General features: G+C 33.7%; 1 protein-coding gene across 1 annotated transcript; it reads left to right on the forward strand.

Moving 5' to 3' along the window:
- The first annotated feature begins 15,980 nt into the window (after window positions 1-15,980).
- Window positions 15,981-18,354, forward strand: LOC120769620 (retinaldehyde-binding protein 1). Its single transcript, XM_040096723.1, has 6 exons — window positions 15,981-16,062; window positions 16,964-17,209; window positions 17,278-17,407; window positions 17,677-17,851; window positions 17,983-18,054; window positions 18,241-18,354. Exons 1-6 carry the CDS (start codon window positions 15,981-15,983, stop codon window positions 18,352-18,354), a joined length of 819 nt encoding a protein of 272 aa, XP_039952657.1.
- Window positions 18,355-18,761: the final 407 nt, after the last annotated feature.

The raw sequence follows: 18,761 nt of genomic DNA on the forward strand, positions 1-18,761 counted from the left end.
GATCAGGGAATTAGACGTTTTATATATATATTTCTCCTCTAGTCAAGGATATTTTTTTAGTTATACTACATTTAACTGTATATTGAGGCATACCTAAATCGATAGGTAAATACACATGTATGTATGTATGTTGTACCAACAGCAAAGAGATTATTCTGCCGTAATTCTTTCACAATACTCAAATCCAAAATAAATAGTGACTTATACGAGTACATATGTACGTACATAGATACATATGAAAAAAACTATCATAAATTATATAGTGCAAAAATATTACAAAACTATGGCAGTTATGTGTGCAGCTCAGTAAAGCTCAGTAAAATAAGTAAGTAGTGTTGCGAGTTTCCAAGATAACACCAATAAAGGAAGATAAATTCATACAATTGTGGAATATTTATTTTACACGAGATTATCAAATATCACAAACCACATGGAACCGCCCCAGCAGTCAATAACCAATGGAGGACCTTTTTCTGTTCAATGTTTTCTCATACAAAAAGTGTAAAATTTGGCAGCCAAGCGGTAGATGTAAATGACATCGGCATGCTCAGTGTGGGTAAATGTACCCTCATGTTAATAAATGTTTGTGCTTTATTTATAAGCATCATTTCGCGATAACCCTTGCTTGGCGCACACTCTAAAATACGTAAAGCATAATAAGTAAGACCTGAAAGGTCAGCTCCAGTGGCTTAGGATGAGAAATTTAAGTTTCTCACAGTACTTTTTAAGGAATTAACAAATATAAGTAACCTTGTCCGATTTCACCCATTCGATATATGTTTACTAATAATACATTAGGACGGGTTTCAGTCCATTTTTCAAAAATTTACAAATATCATGTGTCTCCTCACTTCGCGATCCCCTTTATCACCCTTTGGAGACTTTATTAGCCATAGAGTTCTAGTTAAAATCAAAAATTGTATATAAATACCATTTTATAATTAAAAGATTAAAATTTATACAGCCACAGTCAGGGAAACTTTCAGCACATTGGATAAAATACCAGAAATTGTGCTCATTGGAATAGCTTGAAATTTTCACAACAAAATCACCAACAAGTCCAATCATACTCAATCTCTAAATACTAATATACGTTTGATTATGTGATATGTAATATATGCATGCGTTATATTTGAAACGGGTGATCCAGTAGAGGCACTTTTTCCTTTAGCCTTTTTGACAGATCTCGCGTGCGTCATGTCAAACTGACCTGACGTATGGAACAACTTGTCGAATTTTACATCGAGATCTTTAGGGGCTATACCAGTGTGACGCATGAAAGATTAGGCGATTTTCATGATTTTTTTTAAAGAAAAGTACTCGATTGAATGTCTCGAACTTCTTTGGACGTAATAAGGTATATTTTCAAATATATGTATTTTAAGATTTTTTTTACAAAAATTTTTAAAAACAAGAAAAAACGTTAACTTCGGCTGCACCGAAGCTAATATACCCTTCACAGGTGCATTTCTTTTAGTAACTATGTTTGTGTGGAAGCTACATATACTATGCTATAGTAATCCGATCTGAACATTTATTTCGGAGATTATATTATTACCTTAAGCAATAATTCATGTCAAATTTCGTGAAGATACCACGTCAAATGCGAAAGTTTTCCATACAAGCCCATGATTCCGATCGTTCGGTTTGTATGGCAGCTATATGCTATAGTGTGCCGATCTGAACAATTTCTTCATATATTACTATATTATCTTAGAAAATAATCTATACCCAATTTGGTGAAGATACATTGTCAAATGTGAAAGTTTTCCATACACGAACTTGATTCCGATCGTTCAGTTTGGCAGCTATATGTTATAGTGGTCGATATCGGCAGTTCCGACAAAGGAGCAGCTTTTTGAAGAGAAAATGACGTTTGCAAAATTTCAAAACGATATCTTAAAAACTGAGGGACTAGTTCGTATATTTACTGACAGACGGACAGACAGACAGACGGACATGGCTAAGTTAACTCAACTCAACATACTGATCATTTATATATATTCATAAGGTCTCCGACGTTTCCTTCTGGGTGTTACAAACTTCGTGGCAAACTTAATATACATATGTACACTGTTCAGGGTATAATAACGGAGTTATGGAGGTGCCAAAAAATAAGTGCCCCAACTGCTGACATGATTCCGACCAAATAAGTAGCAGAAACAAAAAAATTCAAAACTTAAATATATTTACTATACAATGACCTACGATCTTTGAAAAATATCAAAAATTAACAAAATGGCGTTAATTTAATAAAAAATCGTTTTTTTTTTATGTAAAAAATTTCGTTTTTTAATGCTAAATTGACAATTTTCAACCGATCAAAAAGATCGTAAGTCATTGTATAGGAAATACTTGTATATTTATAACTACTCAGTTTAAATTTGAAGTCGATCGGTTGACTTCTCGTTGAGTTATGATGTCAGCAATTTTGAAAAATGTCGTTACAAGAAAAACGCGTTTAAAGTTCCACTTATATAGGTTTGTACCTGCGAGCGGTTGCTATTTAGAACGCTGCCATCTAAAAACTATTCAAGATACGACCTTGCGAATTTCACAGGATATTTTTGGAAATATAAACTATCGAAAAATCAAAAAAAAATTTTTTTTTTTTTTGAAAATGTCACGTTGGTATAGCTCCTTAAATTAAAAGCTTACAAAATACAGCTTGTGCAAGAAATGAAGCCGCTCAACCTTCCCAAGCGACATCGCTTCGCGTTATGGGCTCTTGAAAAGTTCTAAGAAGATCCGACGTTTTCGTCAAATTTTGTTCAGCAATGAGGCCCATTTCCCAAGTATGCTCTGGGTAGCCAAAAAACATCCGTATGAAGGCGAGCTAAAGTGAGAAGGCGAACCAACCCCCAACCCTCCCCAGGGTTGTGCGCTGGGTTTGAGACACGCCACGTAAAAACACCCCCAATGAAAGAAAGAAAACAGCATCGGACGACAGACCCCCGTTTGATGACGACCACTGCAAACGCATTCTTTTTTATAACCCCTCAAAAATTACCAAAAATGCATGCCTCTAGACTAACATACCCTCCTATAGTGCTCTAGATCGAACAAGAGAAAAAGTAACACAATGAACATATCGCTGCTTTGCGCTGTAAGTGTGGTTCTCATTAGTTTAACCAGTTTTTCCAACCGATGAGTGATTTTTTCATAGCGTTTGTGGTGTATTTTGTATTTAAACATTCCTCATTTAATGCTGGCGCATTTCTACTCAGTCGCTCGGTTTGCACCTTTTCAAGTAGCTCTTCAGTATAATTAATCTCCACAGCCGACGCTTTGCTTTGATTTCCTTTTTTCTATTGCTTGCTGTACAAATCCATTGTTGTGCTAATTGATTCCACAAATTAAATACATTGTTGGCCAATTTTTTCAATTACTCTGGGAAAGAACCACTTTGCAAAAAATCCACCATCTCAAATTGTTTGACATGCTAGAGTATTTGTAAAATGCTATATACCTAACAGTTGGCGCAGGCGATAATTGTCCAACTACTTGTCTAATTAATTGCGAGTCTTTTTTATTCAACTTACTGATTTTGTATTGCACTTGTTGGCACAAGAGCACAAGCAGTTTTTTTACGAAAGGCAGTAGAGTTTTCATTAGCGAGATCCACAAACATTGGCACCGACAAATCAACGCACCACCGAAACACTTTAAACAACATTTTTTTTATTATATTTACAATATTATAATGTCGATACTTGGCGCATTCAGCACTGCTTAGTTCGTAATACTTTTTTCTCCCTTTTATTTATTTTTTTCTATACATTTCGATGTCAACACGTTGCCCAAACATTTTTTACCTTCCCCTTTTTTGTTTTAATGTTTTTTTGCCAATGAACAAAAGCTGTGAAATGCATTGTAAGTAACTAAAGGTAAAAGGTTTAACGCTGACAATTTATTTGTGCGGCGTTTTTCCAACTCCTTTTAAAACATTTAATTAATTTTCTCTTGTCCGCCCTCTCTTTTTCCAACTCAGGTTCGTTGAAATCCTCTTTCATTGCGTTGTGGGTTAATTCATTTTTCCCTTCCAAATGTTAATTAAGTGCAAAATAATAATGGCAGACTTGGAGAGCTGTCATAAGAACTAAAATAATCGGCAGCAAGCAAGAAGAGGGGAAACTAAAAATCTTCAAAACCTATGTGTTCTGCCTATATATTTCAAATATCCTCTTCTCGAACCTGAATTAATTTCAATTTGTTTGTTGATCTATTTAGTGGTTTACGCAATTTTCGCCATCCAAATATTGTTTACCCAATTATAGGGGAATATGTATGTTGTACGCAATTCCATAGATTGCCAGCCATTTGCAAGTTTTTAACGAAAATGTGTGGTTTTGTATTGTGTGTTGTGTGTAGTGTTGACACCGCTTCCCGTCGTTAAAGCAGCAAAATCCATTTCTGGCGCAAAATGTCAAAACAATTTCTGCATTAATTGATCATCGGGCGAAGTTTCCGATTAGGTTTGGGTAAACACACTAGTGCACCTAGTCAGCCGACTCAATTAATACCAGCGTCGAATCTAAATTATCTCCGTGAAAATGCTAAATTAAATGTGGGCACATGGAAATTGAAACAGAGCAAACATCGGGCTGGAACAGTGAATTTGCATTGTTGTGCTAGGAAGTGTATTAGTTTTCACATACAAATACGTTTCTATGCTTAAATCGAAAACATATTTAGAAAGATATGTGCAAATACATTGTATGTATCAAAGATATAATACCTCGGTATGTTAATTTCCTAATTAACCCCTCTCTACCATATTTGAGGTCGACAAAAGTTGTTCGCACACGAAGTACTTACACGCAAATGGTTGCCTGTTTTATGGAACAACTGGACATACGAGTATTGCAACCTTTGAACTAGCACAACATAATAGAAAATTCTGAGTAGTACACAATCATTTCTTTGCCAAATGTCTTTCAAGAAATTAGAAAAACCAACCGCTTCTCCACCCAAATTATCCGAACTCTCAAACATCGACTGAAACAATTGCATTTTTGAGCACTCAAACCATCAGTTCGATGAGTAATTCAACGTAAAGTCCCGACTTAGAACCAAATATTTCTTTTTATTCCTGTACGAAAAAAATCAATTAAGAGTTAAACGTTTTTCGACACCTGAAGTCACGGTTGACGCATTTAGAACGCATGTTTTGGAGAAACCTACATACAAAAGTGTACAGATCTTATGAAGAACATTTTTTAAAATAATAAAGCGATTTTCATTATACAAAATCAGTGGGATGTTCGAAAATCCTGGTAATGGTTATATGGTGATTAGATCAAGTTTTCGCCCAATTATATCCACTTTAGGCAAAATGATATACTGTTATGAGTCAAATTCGTTCTGAAATTATCATTGAGATAGCTCTAATATTGGCCATATATCCAGCATAAAGTCAACAGGAAGTTCTAAAATCTTTATATTAGGTATATGGGGGCTCGGAAGAATTGACCCGATACCCTCCATTTTGTATACACAGAATTACTAATGATTTGCGTACTGGAAACTGAACGAATCAAGTGGAATTTAAAATTGTTCTATATGGAAAGTAGGCGTGGTTGTTGTCCAATTTGGCTCATTTTCATAATGTTATATAGGAATATGAAAATAATGCCACGTAACGAATTTTGTAGAAATCGGTTGGTCGGGTCCTGAGATATGGGATTTCACCAAAAAGTGGGTGGTGCCACGCCCATCGTCTAATTTTTACTACGGTCCCTATACAGCCTTGTCGATGGTATGACACGGAAAATGACGGCGGAAATTTTTTATGTTTCTATGGCATATACATAGTTCTCGATTTATCGCGCTTTCAGAAGTTTTGAACAGTACCGTTACATGGAGAGTGAGCGGGGTTTTCATCCGATTTCATATCGGTAGTAGTTCTTGTAATATTCATGCGAATTTGGTTGTTGTAGCCTTAAACATATTATGGGGCGGGGCCATGCCCACTTTTTCAAAATTTTTTATTCACAGATGTCCCTTGCTCTGCGATCCCCTGAGCCAAATTACAGTTTTTTATCTTAATTTAGTGCTTAGTTATGACACTTTATAGGTCTTCGGTTATTGGCGATTTGTGGGCGTGGCAGTGGTCCGATTACACTCATCCGAACTCGAATTTTTTTTCTACTAAGGAACCTGCATAAAAAGTTTCATTAAGATATTTCAATTTTTACTCAAGTTACAGCTTGCACGAACGGGCGGACGGTCAGACAGACAGTCAACCGGATTTCAACTTTTCTGACACCCTAATCATTTATATATTTAACCCCATATCTATCTCGTTTAGTTTTATGTGATACAACCGTTAGGTGAACAAAACTATTATACTCTGTAGCAACTGGTTACAAGAGTATAAAAATAACCAAAGCAAATTCTTGCTTTTCAACACTCGCTAAAGAAAAATCACTTAAAAGAAATGCAAGTCTCTAATTCGAAAAAAATTGCATATTATTGAAAAAATATTAATTCTAACCTAACGCTTGTCGACTTTTATCGAAAGGAGAATATTAGAGAATTTATTAATATATGTTATGCTTTTCTTTTATATAAAGGCCTGCATGACATCTAAACAGGATAAAATTCAGTTTTGAAATATGTAAAGAAATCACCGTCACATGTATGCCAGTTTAAATAGTATTAGTGCCGGGAATAGTTTTATGATAAAACGAAAGCAATTAAAATGTATAAACTCAACAACACATACAAAAGGTAAACACCAGCAAAACATTTTAAATAGCATGTGGTGTAAAAAATCAGTAGCATATATCGCCTGGCAACTGACAGTTCAATTTACAGCCACGATAATAACAATGTCAGTATGTGCAATTCCAGAAATGGCAACAATAATTGCTGTAACAGGAAAATGCAGACATACCAGAAGGGCGGTAATGAAAGTTTATGCAGAATAGTATTGTTGTTGTTAATTTTTAATTGGGACATCGCCGCAATTACAAAAATAGTACGATTACATACACATATTTTATTTTTGTAATATAATAACACACTATGTCAAAACTATAATACTCGTATTGTGTATCATGATAACCAGGGAAATATTAAATCCTTATTTAAAAACAATATTATTAATACATAAAATGCTTCTCATATTTCTAAGATTTTTTATAAATTTTTGAACGTGTTCATTCCCAATAAAACGATTTTTTTTTATTTAAAAATTTTGATTTGGTAGCATATTTAGCTTTGTGTTTTTGGCAAAAGCAAACGACCAGGCTAAACAGCAATTTGTTAAATAACACTCTTATTATGAAGATAACGATTTCTATCACTCATCATCAAAGTAATTTTTTATTTATACTTCATATATACATAAGTAGACAATTTTCAAGATGATTCAGTGCGCATTTGCGTCTACCGCCCGGTCTTGTGCAGCTCATATCTTTCAACAGTGCAAGGATGCATGCATAATATTTAACCTCTTAGCCGGTAAATGCTCTTAGACCTCACGAGTGCGACATAAACATATCCACTTTCTTGATTATATACTCCAATACACACACATATATTCCAAATATTCTTACATTTTCCTTCCACATTACTAAGAGATTTGCTGATATTCTACACAACCAACATTAAAGTTTAGTTGGTACCGCTGTCGTGGCAAGTTCCACCATTTGCTGAGTACAAATAAATATGTACTATAATTTTATTTTCATTTTTTTGCTTAATAATATGCTTACATGAGGGAGTTGGTAGTCAATTTCGTTCACTGCTGTATTTATCTGCATTTATATATACTTTTAGTACTTTATAACGGATTTAGTAGTAAATACGCTTTGGCAAATATAATAGCGCATGGCATATGAATATAGCATACTTAGAGGCGCACAAACACATCGGCACATAAGTCGGGCTGGCTGGCAATTCTGCAGTAAGGCAAGAATGAAGCAGATTGTAAATCTCTTCATATTTTTCGCATCATATAATTGATGAAAAAATTACCGCGATTTCAGCTAAATTCAGTATGCATACTTTTGCGATTGCGGCCTTTGTTAGTACAGCTTCTTGTTGCTATGATTTGGCTTCGTCTTCAGATTCTTCTTCGTTTGCGAAATCACATTTTTTCCGCCATTTGCTTTGGGTAAATCGAGCATAGTTGAGTTATGTGTAATGCTCTACTCAAAGTATTTAAGTATATAAAATATCAACAAAAAATATATTCATACGCCTCTGTATACAACTTAACTTATACTTATATGAAAGCCGGAAAATTACCTACTGGAATGAAAGTCGTTCTTTTTTATACTATATCAAGCAGTTTTGTTTTGTTTTGTTAGAAGTATATATACATACATACATACATGCAAAAATTTTATTTTTTATTACATGTTAATCGGCAATAAACTTTGTTAAATGTTCAACCCCCACTCGGTACGTCGTAGTCTCACAACTTAAAACGTCTACAAGTATGGAAGATATTTTCTGGTAATGGTTGCCGTTTGGCGAGTCAAACCGCTCACAGAATTTTCGTCAAGCAAAACTTTGACTTTGAAAGTCAATAGGATACCTTACCATGTCTTGCCCATCTGCTTCTAACCACTTTATATGTTGATAAGTGTCTTTATCACTCCTTAGAATATGATGCACTGAAAGCACTTTTACAATTCATGTCCTACAGAACATGCAAATATGAAGAACTTTGAATTGGCAAGATCTTGCAAATAATTTTTTATGCACTTTGAAAAATAGTTAATTTCTTCATGATCATGATCTACGGAAACTGCATACACATATAAAATTGGCTTAAGAGATATGTATGTATGTTTATAAAAACCACAAAGCTCAAAATTTAAAAGAAACAAGAAAAAACGTTAACTTCAGATGCACCGAAGCTATAACCGAAGCTAGCTTTCACAGGTACATTTTTAATATCATAAAGAGGTATAAGAAGACCTTTTTCTTGATTTTGATCGGTCAATTTATATGGCAGCTACATATATGCTATAGTGACCCGATATCATCAATTTCTTCGGAGATTGTAATCGTACTATATACTATAGTTGTCCGATATCGGAGGTTCTAACAAATGAGCATCTTCTTGGTGCAAAAAGGAAATATGCAAAATTTGTGGTCAATATCTCGAAAACTGAGCTAAGAGAAACGGATGGACGGACATGGTTACATCTATTTAGATTGTCACGCTGATAAACTGTATACAGCACTGATAGGGTCTGCGACGTTTCATTTTGGGTGTTTCAAACATTGTGACAAACTCTATACGTCACGTTCCGGGTATAAAAACGTATTTTACTTTAGAAAAACTCTGAAAAGTGCAGCGAATTGGTGGATTCAATGTTATCTGAGATATTGCACCGCAACAAAATTTAACGTTAACAGCTGCAACAAAGTGCCAAAATGCCACAATGCAAACACGTACACATATGAAATATACTTAGTATCTAGGTCTATATGCCTGCAGAAACGCAACTGCATGACCATTAACCAAGGAAGTAACGCATCAGTAGCATGTAAAGCTTATGCATATACATACATATGAGGGTATGTGTGAGCAGAGCCTCGACCATCCTTTCATGAAGATACTAGCAAAAAATGTTCTTTCAAATATTTTTTGGTCATAAAACGCATTTGTGACCCTTGACCACTTTTCAGGGGTTTGCAAATGTGTCACCATCTGCTAAGCTATAGCCAAAAATGAATGGAAATATGAACAAAATGTGTGAGTGATGCACTGCAGCCACTTTAAGTGCATTACCACTGCAGCACAATAACAATAACAAGGTTTTGCACTAATAATCCTCGAAATTTACACTGCAAATGATAAATTAACATGAAAATGCTTTTGTATTATATGAAAGATACAAACCAATCTATAAAAAGAAAACCTAAAAAAAGAAAATAAGTAAGAACAAGTAAGGAAGAGCTATGTTCGTGTGCAACTGAACATTTTCTACTCTTGCAAGAATCAAAGCCATTTCCCTGGCTTTAGATGTAAAACCATTCAAATAGAGTAAAGTCAGCCGGATGTTGGAAAATCCTGATATTAGTTATACATATAGGGGCTGGGCCAAGTTTTCGCTCAATTTTATCTATTTTAGGCACAAAGATACTCCTTTACGAGTATAAGTAAAACACGCTTTCTGATCTTTATTAAGATAACTCACATATTGGTCGTTATATGCGGTGCAAAGTCACTGCGAAGTTCGAAAACCTTTATATTGGGTGGTCGAACAATTCTTTTCGTATTTTGTCAATAGATGTCGTTGCAGTCGTACAAGTATACATATATGCAGTGCTACCAATCACATTGTGTCATACCAGTATCAGTTCGCGTAGCAAAACAATGGTTCGCTCGCTTCCATTCTGGAAATGTCGAAATTTCGATTTACACTGATGTAAGTTTTACACCGATGGAATAATGTCTCTAGCGGAAAAATGGCAACCCTGCCTTAAATGTACTATTCAGATGGAATATAAAATGAAGTTATATTGAAAAAAGGCGTGATTGCGACAGGTTTTGCAGTGTAACATAGAAAGATTATCACAATGTGATGTACGAAATTTGTTCGGAATTGGTCAAGTAGATCTGGAGATATTTTCGGTTCCACACCCATCGTTCAATTTTGACTCTGGCTACTATAAAACTCTCTCGTACGATTCAGCATGTAAATGATGTCCCAAAATTAACGTAGAATTTAAATTTGCCGCCATTTATGTAGCAAAGACAACTCTGACTCTGTCTAAATTCGCGTCAAGCGCAGGCATCCTAAATGATGACCACTCCTCATCGTAACTGAACTCCATCTGGTATCGCAAAGGACCTAAACTGGTCTATGCGTGGCTTATTGGTCTGCCAGATTAATCTAACCTAACTTATGTAGTTAAGTGTTAACAACCCTAAAAAAACAGAAATTGGCACCTGGACTTAGTAAAAATTATACAATAGAGTAACGTATCTTCATTATTGAACATTGTTTCAAATTTCATCAACATACATATGTATGCAGTCACTCGGATTTCAATTCATCTCCTTATCCTAATAATTTATATATATATAACACTAGATCTATCTCAAACAAAACTATTATGCGCCAATTTAAGAACATATGAATGTATTTAAATTTCTTACAAAACAATTATACTATAAAACTAACGGTGTTATACCGAGTATAGGCATACACATCCAGAATTTATTACCAAATAATTACGCTAAATAGTTATAGTAATGGATATAATGATTAACAAAACATATACCATTCAAAATTTGGCTGATTTTATCTTTGCGGTCTTAACATACATATATATATAGTATATGTATGTACACATAATAATGTTGCCACCATTGTTGTTAACTTGGTATTTGCCAAATGTGAGTGCCAAATTGCATTGAACATCATTTAACTTAGACGGTGGATTTTTATCGTGGCCATTAGCCATCCAAGCGATTAAAATGGTCGCCAGCCGTAAACAACATATTCACAACTCAATGACTTCGCTATAGCCGCATTGAATCTGCTGCTAAGTTTTTAATACCATATACCACAAACTCCAAACACCACAAAATGTCATTAATCTAACTAATAAGTTCGCAATTGCTCTCGCATTTATTTGTTGGCAAACCCGTCAATTTGTGGTTGCCGATAGAAAAAAACCATGCTAATAATGAGTGTTATTTATATATGCGTTTATGTGGATTCAAATACTATTTCGTATGACTCTAATATCACTAAACATGCAATTCCCAGTGAGTATTTAACACATTAAAACCACTCAGTGGGGCAAGAGTTAAACGAAGTACAGCTAGTATAAAAGATGAAATCTATTTTAAGCAGACCGAGCGATGGAATATAATAAAATTATTTTATAACATTCGTTTTAGTTAAAATAAAACTATTTATGTGGCAACTGTCAAACCACGTTATTTAAAAATATATACATGTAAACATTCCATTGAAGCATTTTCTGAAGTTCAAACCCACTATGGTATTATGGAACTATTTTCTTCCTTTAAAGTAACAGCTTATTAAGTCACGTACTTAATTTCGTACTAAAACCTTCGGCCACATGTTGCTGTCGATTATATTTTTCTATTTCTGTTTATGCTGATTTTGTCAATGTTACTCACATTCTGTAACTAAACTATTTTTATTGTTTGCGACCTATACGTACATATATGAGATTTGTACAACTCAAACCGGCATTACAACATTCAAAAACTGTCATTTCAACTAATATATTTTATAACTGCCCATTTGGAACACCTAGGCAATTGGGAATAGCCGAGAGATCAAAGCGCTGGATAACATCAAATTTTGGCAAGTCAATTGCTAAGCAGAAAACAATCAATAAGTGTCGATACCGGACACAATTTTCCTATTTTAATCGCTAACTAGCACCTGAGCTTTTTTGCATTTACAATTATACATACATAGGTATGAATACATTACCACTTTGTTGTTTTAATTTGCGTCATTAGCATTCGCAACTAAAGAAATAAAAACAAGTAAGGAAGGGGTGAGTTCGGGAGTAACCGAACATTTCATACTCTTGCAATCTGCAAAGTCAAATTGGGGCCAGAGATAGAGAAGTACTGATTGCATTAATTTTGACATTGCAGAGATATACTTCAGAAGATATTTTCAAGCAATTTTAGTAGCTTAAATTCACATATTTTCGACATTAAACTACAGTACATGGAATATTTTTCGTTAATTTTGCTAAAACAGGGAGGGAAGTATTGCCCGATTCCATATATTTTTAACGTACAGGCATTCTATTAACAACAAGGAATTTTATCCGAATTGAAACAATCATGAGTGAAAATAATGAAGAAATTCGCTATATTTTGAAATTTTCTATAAAAAAGGGAAGAATGTGTAAAGTTTACTGTATCAGTTCGTATAGCACAACAATGGTTCGCTCGCTTCCGTTCTGGAAATTTCGATGTCTATCGCTCTGATTGACCTATCGTTGAAAAAGTCGTTGAAATTATGGAAAAGATTGACCAGGACCGTCACATAAGCAGCCATGACATTGTTAAGAAACACAATATTCATCATCAAAAGGTTTTGAACTATTTAAAAAAGGCTGGCTACAAAAAGAAGCTCGATGTTAGGCCACCACTTAAATTGTCTGTGAAAAAATTTAATGGATCGAATTAACATCTGCGGTTCTTTGCTGGAACTAAATGAAATCGAACCATTTCTGAAGCGAATGGTAACAGAAGACGAAAAGTAGACCAAATACGACAATAATGTGCAAAAGAGATCATGGTCCAAGCGTGGTGAAGCTCAATAAATGGCCACAAAGCCAGGATTGACGCCTCTTATGGTATGCTGAATGTTTGGTGGAATTGGGAAGAAATCATCCACTATGAGCTGCTCCAGCCTTGAAGTTTGATTAGAAATACGAAACGACTTTTTCGACAATCAATATACAAGTATGTACATATATGTAGTATATAAAACCTTATATCTATATCGATTAATTAGGTGAACAAAACTAATATACTCTGTAGCAACACGTTGCATGAGTAAACAATATTTCATTTTTTATGCAAGAACTATGTGTTCATATTCGCAAACATATGTGGAACACTCATGATGTATTCGTATGTAAGTGAATGCCCTATAAATGCACATAAATATAAGTAAAATTGTGAGACACATATGGATGTCAAACCCTGACCTGCTCTTCAACACGTTAAATAAGCATAAATGACGATTATGATTAGCACACTGACTGCTAGGAACACCGACTGCGACATGTTGTGTAAAATAATTAGGCAGTGTATAACTTGATTGGGTTACATATGTACTTTAAGCGAATTTCTTTTTGTTTGCATTATATTTCTTTTTCAATTTCAATAATATTTATATATTTGGATCATTCGAAAAACTAGCTTTGCATTTTAAACGTAGTAAGATATACACAAATATCCGTTAATCGCTCAATAACAAGTAAGTCAATAACAAAGTAAAGAGGTTTCCAGTTTTCGTGTTTTGCATGCTAATCAGTTGTAAAGATCTATTTTAGGGGTATATATGAATTGCACCATTGAAAGTGACATTTTAGATATTGTGAATTTTGGATTCGGAAGCACATCCATACATGTCTAAGTGTGAACATTCCTAAGACCTTGTAAGCCACTTCCTAAGCAGCGACTGAGAATACGACAGCTAATATCAGTAATAATGGATTACCTTGATGCTTATTAGTCAATTTACAGTGACATCTAATCCTGATAAGAAATGCAGTATACATATGTATACTATGAAACTATGTACATATGTTGTACGGAAACAACAATCCCAAACACTAGGAGGGGTCCGATCATTTAGGAGCTAAAAATCGGTTTTTGGAATTTATAGTTTTAGAATAAAGAACATTGCAGACAATTAGTTCAAAGAGTTCATTTTAGTATATCTATGAACATTTTTTTAACGATTGAATCATATCATTGATCTACACATGTTTTCCGCTTTAAATTATCCAAAAACCTTAGATATTTTAACCCGACGACATGTGAGACATGTAAGAATTTCAATTAAAAGGCCTTTTGCATATCTGTTAAGGGATTACATGGGTTTATGGGTTTCAAAAAATATAATTTTTTTATTTTCTTATTAAATTCTATAACACCTCTACAATATTGTCCTAAATTTTCAATTTGATCCGAGAAATAGTTTCGGAGATACAGCTTGAGAACTTGTGCATTCGAGGCTAATTAGGCTAAGTCCGCCGTCTTTAACGAGTTTTTCTCGAAACTGTGCTTTTGAAGTCGGTTGGCAATATTTCTCGGGAACTACTCAGCCTATCTTCATAAAGTTTTAAAAGATGATTGAAAGGTTTTTGAGATATAATTCTTGAAGACTTGGACGAAGGATTTTTTTCGACTACAACAATTTGAAAAAAAGTCACTGAACTTTTCATTATTTGTGAATATGTCCAAGTTCTAAGCTAAGGTTTTAACTAAAACACGTATTTTTCACTTCAGATGCTTCTGTAAAGAGTTATACTGCCAACGCGGGCGTATCTTTTTTCCGATAATTCACCGGAAATGGCGTCGCAATGGCCGAGTTTAAAATTTTTTTTTTCCAAAATTTCAGAATTTATTTCTTATTCGCTTATATAAAAACGGGGACTTAAAAGCACTACACACAGCCGTTAGGTGAAATCGTTATACCGAGTGGAAAATTCTACTAAATTTTTTTTTTTTTGGTTTTACAAAGCAATATGTACTTAAATTTATTGCTTTGAAACTCTTACTACACTCCCGTATTGACCTTACTGTTCTCACTACTTCAGACAAAGTTTAAAAAATGATCAAAGTCTAAGAAAGTCAGAGCGACCATTTTTATGAACATTTTTCAAGTACGTAAGCCATTTATAATTTCAAGTAACATTTAATAATTAAAAAACGGTGTTTAAATTTTGTATAATCGCACATCTGGGTGCTAAGTGCATGAAACATTAAACAATCATATACTCATTACTTTGCAACAGCATCTGCCAGGTGACCAAGAAGGTGACGAAAAATTCAAAGATTTCACTCTACACTCGATCATTTTGACCAGATACAAGAGCAAACTGCTTTAACAACCGCCGAAGACTGCCAATTAGAAAAAAAATCAGGGAAGCAGCAAGTCTTAACTTTAACATTCAATTAAATTATAGTGTTGAGAAATTGTAACAATATCGTTGCATAAGTCAATTTCGCATAATTGTCGCCCATTATTATACAATGGTAATACACACTTTCGTGTAGCGTTGCGACTTTTAGCATTTTTCGGTAGAATACGTTTTATTATTACACTGAAGCAAGAGACACATTTTATGGGCAGCTAAATCATCGTGGAGCGTCGTCGGCCATTGACTGACGGCAGGTGTACAAAGCATAAAATAGAAATCAAATAAACTTATTGCTCAAACAACTTTAGACGAAGGCGCGTGCGTACACAATTAAAGTTCCTCTAAGTAAAATGCAAATATTATTGTCAACAAAATTTGAACACACTGCTGAGCAGTTGGACAAAATGCAGGAATTGCGCAATTTGGTGGAGAGTGAGTGTACTAAAAAGCATACAGTGGGAAATATACAGAACAATAAGGATAACAAATTGAAGGCAGAATATTTTGTGAAATTAAATGTGCTTTTAAATACAATAAAATTATGTGCTGGATATTTTAATTGTAAAATATTAATCTAATTCTTTGGGTTATGAATTTTTTTGTTAAATATCACTTTTTTATATTGGGTAGTCGAAAAAGTCTTTTCGTATTTTGTCACATTGTGTCATACCATATAGTGTTGGAAAGGTGAGATTTGTGAAGTTTACGGAGAGGATGCTGTGTCAGTTCATGTAGCACAGCAATGGCTCGCTTCGTCTTCCATCAGGATAACACTAGACCACACACACCTTTGATGACTCGGCAGAAATTGGGAGAGATTGGCTGGGAAGTTTTGATGCATCCACCATATAGCCCTTACCTGGCACCATCGGACTACCATTTGTTTCGGTCAATGCAGAACTCCGTTAATGGAGTAAAGTCGGCTTCAAGAGAAGTTTGTCAAACTGTGTCGCAGTTTTTCGCCGAGAAACCAGAAAAGTTTTACACTGATGGAATGATGAATGGAATTTTGTCCTTTTCTCTAGCGGAAAAGGACAAAAAGTAGTCGACCAAAATGGTACATATTTGGTTTACTAAAGTTCGTTATAAATATAAAAAAAAAGTTGAAGTTTGATACGAAATACGAAAAGACTTTTCCGACTATCATATATATCATCAAAGCACGGGTTTGATTAGAAATTCGAAAAGACTTCTTCGACTACCTAATATATATTATAACTCATCATCAAAGCACTGAAAGTTAGAGCCAAATATGTTATTTATTAAAAGTTTGTGTTATTAAAATCCAAACATTTTCAAATGAAACTATTTGTCATCTGATCCCAATATCTAGCTGCCAATGAGTTGGATATAAGCGCCGATGATATTTTGCTTTCCAAATTCCTGACATTTGTTGGTTGGCAGGTTGGACGCGCTTATGAAGCCATCAATAGGTATTACGACTTTAAACTACATAATCCAGACTGGTTAGCACATCACGAGGTGCATTACTTTCAGAATCATTTTTATCAAACACTCAGCAAATACATTATGCCTAAGCCAGACAAAGATGGGCGTGTGATTTTTGTATCGAAAACAGGTAAATTCGGTTAAGAACTAGATGCTTTTTTATTTTTAATTTTAAATTATAATTTTCACTTTTTATAGTCGATGCATTTAAAACATTCCCTAATTATATGTACGACATTATCGAAATGGATGATTTAATATTCGAATCGCTTTTACTATTGCCACAGGCGCAAAAATATGGAATCACTGTTATCAGTGACTTAAGTGGGTATGTACAGACTTGAAAGTTTAAAACTGCTATGTAATAGATATTTATATAAGCTAACATAAGTAATATGTACATAAGTCTATATTTTTTAATTTATCAGCAGAGATATTTTATATTATAAAAATTTACGGTAAAGAAAAATACTATTCTTATAAAATATTAAAAAAATTATATTAAAAAGATATTACATGCACATCCACTCGAATTAACGGCATTCATAAAAGTCATCCATCAAGTATAACTGTGTATTCATTTATCCAATTTTTTAGTACCAACAAACGATTTTTGCGTTTCGCCTCACCCGCCATGGCCAAAATGGTGAATGCCAAAAATGATGTTATGCCGTTTACATCACGTATTGTACATGTCATACAGAAGGGCATGTTTTTGAATGCCACAACCAATTTGATGATGTCCTTTGCTAGTAAAGAGTTCAAAGACCGTGTAAGTAAATAATAATTATAAAAACGCACATAAAATATATGCATACATATGTACTTGTATATATAAGGTCAGAGTTAAGCATTTATCATTTTATGACATTGGAATATTTGCTTTAATATTTTTCTCGGTAGATACACATTCATGATGGCAAAAATTTTGACAAACTGCGAAATATGGTGGGGTATGAAAATTTACCGGCTGAGGTGCGTATTTCAACATTTAAATTAGTATTTGATAATTAAAGTATTTAAAACATACCTTATACCTTTGTAAATTTAGTCAACTACTAAAATTAACAAAGTAATGCAACAAATTTAAGTTCTAGTGTATTTCACACGCAAATGAATTTAGTTGTTCACTAAAACCTTTATTTTCTTAAAATTTCACAGTATGGTGGCCCCAAGGAAAATGAGCTGGATGTGAACATCTTATACGAACACTTGTTAAGGCACTCTGCATATCTTTCGAAACTCCAAAACTACAAAAGAAAATTATTGAACTAAATGTGAATGAATATAGTTTATTAAGCTAGTTTTTAAGTAGTTATCAGAATTCAATATTAATTTCAACTCATTTGTAGTGTTTCGAAAGAAATAAAATAATATTTTATCGTTTGAAAAACAATTGTACTTCCTCTTTTTAATTTCTAACAGAAATGCTTTAAATATTTTTCAGCAGTATATAGACTTAGTTAAAAAATAAAAGCTGTCCTAATGTAACAGTATAAAGCAAAAATTTTGAATTCGTATTTTTTTTACTTTTTTAGTATAATTATTAAATTTTTTTCAAATTTGTAATTTATTGTTAGCATGACTTTTGCTTTAGCTTTTTGATAATACAAAGGCATCCAATAACATATATAAACTTCTATTTTCATTTTATTTATTGGGAATTTTTATCGAAAAAAGAA

This window comes from Bactrocera tryoni, chromosome 2 (genome assembly GCF_016617805.1).
Source record: "Bactrocera tryoni isolate S06 chromosome 2, CSIRO_BtryS06_freeze2, whole genome shotgun sequence".
NCBI lineage: Eukaryota > Metazoa > Arthropoda > Insecta > Diptera > Tephritidae > Bactrocera > Bactrocera tryoni.